The 5,600-nt window shown below is 45.6% G+C and overlaps 1 protein-coding gene across 2 annotated transcripts in view; it reads right to left on the reverse strand.

Annotated features, from left to right (window-relative positions):
• Window positions 1-244: 244 nt before the first annotated feature.
• Window positions 245-5,600, reverse strand: part of msrab (methionine sulfoxide reductase Ab) — a 28,409-nt gene continuing 23,053 nt past the window's right edge. Inside the window, exon 6 of one of the 2 annotated variants that reach the window (XM_068726401.1) lies at window positions 245-1,244. In XM_068726401.1, coding sequence (XP_068582502.1) covers window positions 1,074-1,244 — 171 coding nt within the window. In that variant the 3' untranslated portion in view covers window positions 245-1,073. Of the gene's footprint in view, window positions 1,248-5,600 lie in introns of both variants that reach the window. The other variant, XM_068726402.1, reaches the window with a different exon arrangement.

Below are 5,600 nucleotides of genomic sequence, written 5' to 3' on the forward strand. Positions count from 1 at the left end.
AAGTGTCTCATTCTGCAGTCAAGAATGAGTGTGTGAGTGTGTCACACTGAGTCATACCGTTTGTCCCTCATTGGTCCATTCTTCATACATATATATATATATATATACACATATATATATATATATACATATATATATATATATACATATACATACATATATATATATATATATATATATATATATATATATATACACACACACACACACACACACCGTCACACACAAGCACAGTACATAAAGAGAAGGTTGAGATTTTATTAAATATATGTAAAGTGAGACATTAACAAAGTAAAGGCAGTGTGAATTCTTTTACTAATCACTGTAAAATCAAAATAAGATGCATTTAATTCAAGCATTATCGTGTTCAACGTTCACTAAGCTACTGATCATAATGAAATCTGTATTTCAGTAATAATAAACAGTAGATTCTCTCCACAGTGTTCTGGTGAACCCATCAGGGTCGGTTGATTTTCTGTCAGTCAAAGAATACAATCAACTACATAAATTCAACAACGTTCTACTGAAGCTCTTTGTTCTTTGAGAAACATCGCCACCTTGTGGAATCTAACTTTTACTGCAGTCCAACAGGACTCTGCTCCAGCTGCACCACAACCTCAAGATACAACCTCAAGTTTAATATTCCCTCTTCATTCAATTTATTCTTTTACAAATGCTTTTCATGCATTCTATGTCTTATGCTACGCCCTCTGTATTACCGTTGTGTTTCACAGGTTCTATACAGAGAACGTTGTCTTGTACTCCAGATTACAAATATCATAGTTTTTAGAGACGTGTACTTTGTTAACATATGTACTTCTGCACATAGTAGTTATGTGTATCTTGTTTATTTGTATACACTGTTTATTTTCTATTTCATACGTAGATTCAGAGCAACGGCTCAGTTTCCTGAAGCGTAGTAATGTATTATATCCTATTTAATATGTTATTGTGTCAGACAGTACTAACACACGCCCTGAGTAATATGATGAACCAGTGTCTCAAGAAGAAGAGATGAGGATTAATGAAGACCTCCACAGATCCTCATCCTGGTCCTTCTCACCCCACATCCCTCACGGCTCCTCCTTCCTGGCTCCAATGGGACAAGAGACTCCGGTTCCTTTGAGGCTACAATAGCCTCGAGGAACCTTCTTCAGATACTGCTGGTGATCGTCCTCAGCGTAGTAGAACAGCCGATCCTCCCGGATCTCTGTGGTGATGGAACCGAAGCCGTTCTCATTCAGCTCCTCGGGACGAAACACAAAACACAGCATCGCCTTTAAACCCGTGATTTAAGGTGTGTTCACTTAAACTTGGAGATACAGAACTACAGCGAAGCTGTTAAAGGCTGAAACCACTAAACAGACCTATGAGGAGAACGTCTCCAGTGTGCTGCAGCGTCTTCGTACGCTCAGACGACGCTGCAGCCTGTCTCCCACCCCTCAGGCATGACATACATTCAGGACTACTTTCTCCCGTTTCTAGAACTTCCTAAAAGGTGCACGCCTCTTTAAACGGTTGTTTTATTCTGTAGTGTATTGGATGTGCACTTTCAATACCTCTCACTAATACAGTAAAGAGGTTTTCCCTCCACAGCTAGAGAGCAGCGTGATTGAGCGACAGAAGAAAGAAGACGGGTTTCTTTCAGCGGTGCAGCTTGCCTCTGTGGCTCTCTCTGTGGGACCAGGCATCAAAGAGGATCCGCTCTCTTTGAGAACTCTTTAACACACTTTCATACTTACACTTTTCTAAAACACTTTGAGAAAAGGCTTCAAACACTCTGGAAAAAAAGCGCACAGACACACACACACACACACACACACACACACACACACACACACACACACACACACACACACACACAGTAATACCTCTGACAGATATATGGAATGCCTGCTGAGCTGAGTGGTTTTCTCTATCTAATAATACAAGCACTCAGTCCTCTGGATCAGTGCTCCTGAGAGCCGACAAAACAACACGTCTGAGGAGCACTGGGAGTATCTGAGGGCAACAAGTAACTAGTGTGTGGCGCTACATCTCAGAACTGCGTGCAGCACCGAGGAGCCAGCTTTACGCGGGCGTCACAGGGTTCAGCAGGCACCATGAACTGTATCCAGAGCAGGTTTCTGCTCATAGTTCTGGTCTCATGAACCCACGGTGTCCTACCTGCCCAGCACCGGCTGGAAGAAGGACAAAGCTGGAGAACATAGTAGAACATTCAGACACATATTACTCCAAACAGAGTACATAAAGGACTTATATTCACCAGCTGGCCACAAACAAGACTCTAATCCAAATCGTCGCCGATGTGTAACTATTAAATATGAACCTTCCCATTCTTTAAGTTTCAACTGTTGGTCAAGCTACGATTGTTTTTAATATGTATTAATCCACCAGTCATTTTGAATGGATCAGAGCTGATTATTGTCAGAACATAGAGAGAACTGCTCATCATAAGTTCCTCATATTTGAGATGCTGGAAGCAAATTCTTTGCTTGATAAATGACTTTACTGATTAATCCATCATCAAAATTAACAACTAATTTACAATGAATCTACGACTCATGTGTGGCTACACATCTGAGCCAGAGGAAGACGTTGAAAGAAGCATCAACGCTAATTAATGAGAGGTAATAATGTTAGTGAAGGGCTGCAAGGCAGTGCATCGTTGTGTCCACATGGAGGCAGTGTGGTACAGGCTGTGTGTGTGTGTGTGTGTGTGTGTGTGTGTGTGTGTGTGTGTGTGTGTGTGTGCTGGAGGTGATGCAGTGGAGTCAGTAAATCAAAGCTCCGCGCCCCACAGAGAGGCTGAGGCAGCGGCTGACCTCCAAGTCCTCAGTGGCTGCCGCTACAACGTGAGGCTCTAATCAGCCTGCAGGAAGGACCCAACGTCGACAAACCAGACGACAGAACGCCGGCCTCACCGGCACGGACACAGTCGCCCCTCTCCAATGCACACCGTGTAACAACAACCCATTCGTCCTGCCCACATCCAACCGCGCTGTAGTGGAGCGGCCGACACGAGCGTGGCATCTTTGTGCATCGCGGCCTAATTAATCAGTCACAGAACCACCGTAGTAACAAACCCGGCAGGACGGAGGACGCTTCATATGAGGAGAACACAACGTCCAAGAAAAGGTCTCCTAACGTACACCCCCCCCCCCCCGACACCCCCGCACGGCTCCCTCGCTCTCCATCCAGCCCCTCTACAGCAGTCACAACACGGCGGCCATTTTAGATCTATAAATCAGAATGCATGGCGTCACACCACTGTGTATAACCTTATGTGGCTTCGCTCCCTCTCTCTCTCTCTCTCTCTCTCTCTCTCTCCCTCTCTCTCTCTCTCTCTCTCTCTCTCACTGCAGCAGCAGCAGAGGAATGGAGGTAAGGATGTGGACTGTAAAAAATGCCAAAGATGGAGGAAGGAAAATTGCAGAGAGGAAGAGCAGACGGGATGTCCTCACGTCAGACATTCAGATGCTGATGATGACGATGTTTAAACGACGGCTACATGGAGGGAGAGAAACATGTTCCTCTGTGTTTGTATGTCGGAGTGAGTGTGTGTGAGGATTGAAACGAAGGGTCATGAATACAGAACACCTAAGGTGTAGTTCAGGGTGTGTGTGTGTGTGTGTGTGTGTGTGTGTGTGTGTGTGTGTGTGTAACTGTGGGGACACAAATCACGTCACGGAGTCACATTTAGGGTCCCCAGTTAAGACTTGGTGTTTGGTTACGGTTAGGATCAGTCATGAACTGCTTCTGGTTAAATCACCGGGGAATGAATGTAAGTCAATGCAATGTCCTCCTATGTGACGAAAACGTGTTTCTGTGTGTGTGTGTGTGTGTGTGTGTGTGTGTGTGTGTTTTAAGGGCTGAGCTCACTCAGCCCAGTCAGCCCTTCCTTTCTTCACGCCTGTCGGAAAGACTCCCCTGTCAAAGGCATGGCTGAACGGGTGCATCTCTCTCTCTCTCTCTCTCTCTCTCTCTCTCTCTCTCTCTCTCTCTCTCTTCGTGCTACACAGTCCTCCCTGCTCTCCAGCCATGCGAGAGAGACCCCTCTCGCCATCGCCAGAGAGACGGCCTCGGGACACAAATAGGACGTGACACCCCGAGAGAGGGTGGAGGTGGAGGAGCAAGAGGAGGAGGAAAATGTACTCTCTCCTCTCGTCCTACCCCACTGTCTTGTCTCTCTGCCGTTTCCCCTCAGAAGGCCCACGGCTGCAGAGACGCACGCTGACATGGAGTTTGTGACACCCGATGACTCATGGTGAAGACATTTGAAGAGGAATATGACCTCGATTCAGTGATTTATGTAATCATCCCATCGTCCGGTCACCGCCTCGTCTTCCATCTTTTTATTCACGTTTCTTTTGGATGGAAGAAGTAAAATTACAATGCCTCCATATACAAATATCACATCACATGCATTAAATCCTACATTTGTAATTTCACTAGAAGAACAATGATGCCTATAAAAGGTGTTATGTTACAGAATTATTGGGAAGTATCACTGCTGATGCATTAATGTGTGAATTAATGTTGTAGTTTGTCTAAATGAAGATAATTCTAACTACAAGATATACTGTTCTAATCCAGAATACTGCATCATAATTCATAAACTGATCACATGTATTCTAGGTAAAATATTGATCCGACTGCATCTGCAAAATATTCCGTGTGAAATGTATTAGAGTAAGAAGTAGAAATTAAATGAAATGCATTAGTTAACACACCTGAGCACATGAAGCCTTCAACATCTTAAACATGAAAATACACAGAGTACCGCCACAGAGTACCGCCACAGAGTACCGCCACAGAGTACCGCCACAGAGTACCGCCACAGAGTACCGCCACAGAGTACCGCGGGACCATGAAAACACGCGAAGGAGGCCGACACGACACTTATCGACGAGTCACCGCTCTCGCCCCCGATGACCTCACAGAGAGAGACAGAGCGACGGCAATGGAGAGAAGACGAAGGAGAGGGACAGATGGGAAGAGAGGAAGAGACACGCAGGAAGAGACGAGGGAAGTAGAGGAGGGCAGGAAGAGACGAGGGAAGTAGAGGAGGACAGGAAGACACGAGGGAAGTAGAGGAGGACAGGAAGACACGAGGGAAGTAGAGGAGGACAGGAAGAGACGGGGGAAGTAGAGGAGGGAAGTAGAGGAGGGCAGGACAGATTATCCAGAGGATGAAAACAGACCATAGAAAAGAAAGAGAAGAGAACGCAGAGAAGTACATCGTGCTTCATGTTCCTGCAATGTTTTGTGAAATGCCATATATGTAAAACATCCACGTACATCACTGTGTGTGTGTGTGTGTGTGTGTGTGTGTGTGCACAGAGGATGAAGAGTTGTTGTTTTTTTCCTGCTCTGTTCATCTCTCTCTCTTTCCAGCGTGGGTCAGGCATCCATTTTAGCTGGGCTCTAATCTTCAGAGAGCGCTCCTACATTTTGAGAGCGAGGAAGCCGACAGTAGATTTTGAGAGGGTGAGAGGACGCTCCCTCCTCGGTCTCTGAGGCGCTGCCTGCTCCTACAGCCTTCTTCTCGTGTGTTGTTTTATTTAGAGGGCAGACAACAAGAAGCTCAACATCTGAAG

The sequence above is a fragment of the Cebidichthys violaceus genome, unplaced genomic scaffold, assembly GCF_023349555.1.
Source record: "Cebidichthys violaceus isolate CVI_PGR_0920_01 unplaced genomic scaffold, fCebVio1.0.p SCAF_39, whole genome shotgun sequence".
In the NCBI taxonomy this organism is placed as follows: domain Eukaryota; kingdom Metazoa; phylum Chordata; class Actinopteri; order Perciformes; family Stichaeidae; genus Cebidichthys; species Cebidichthys violaceus.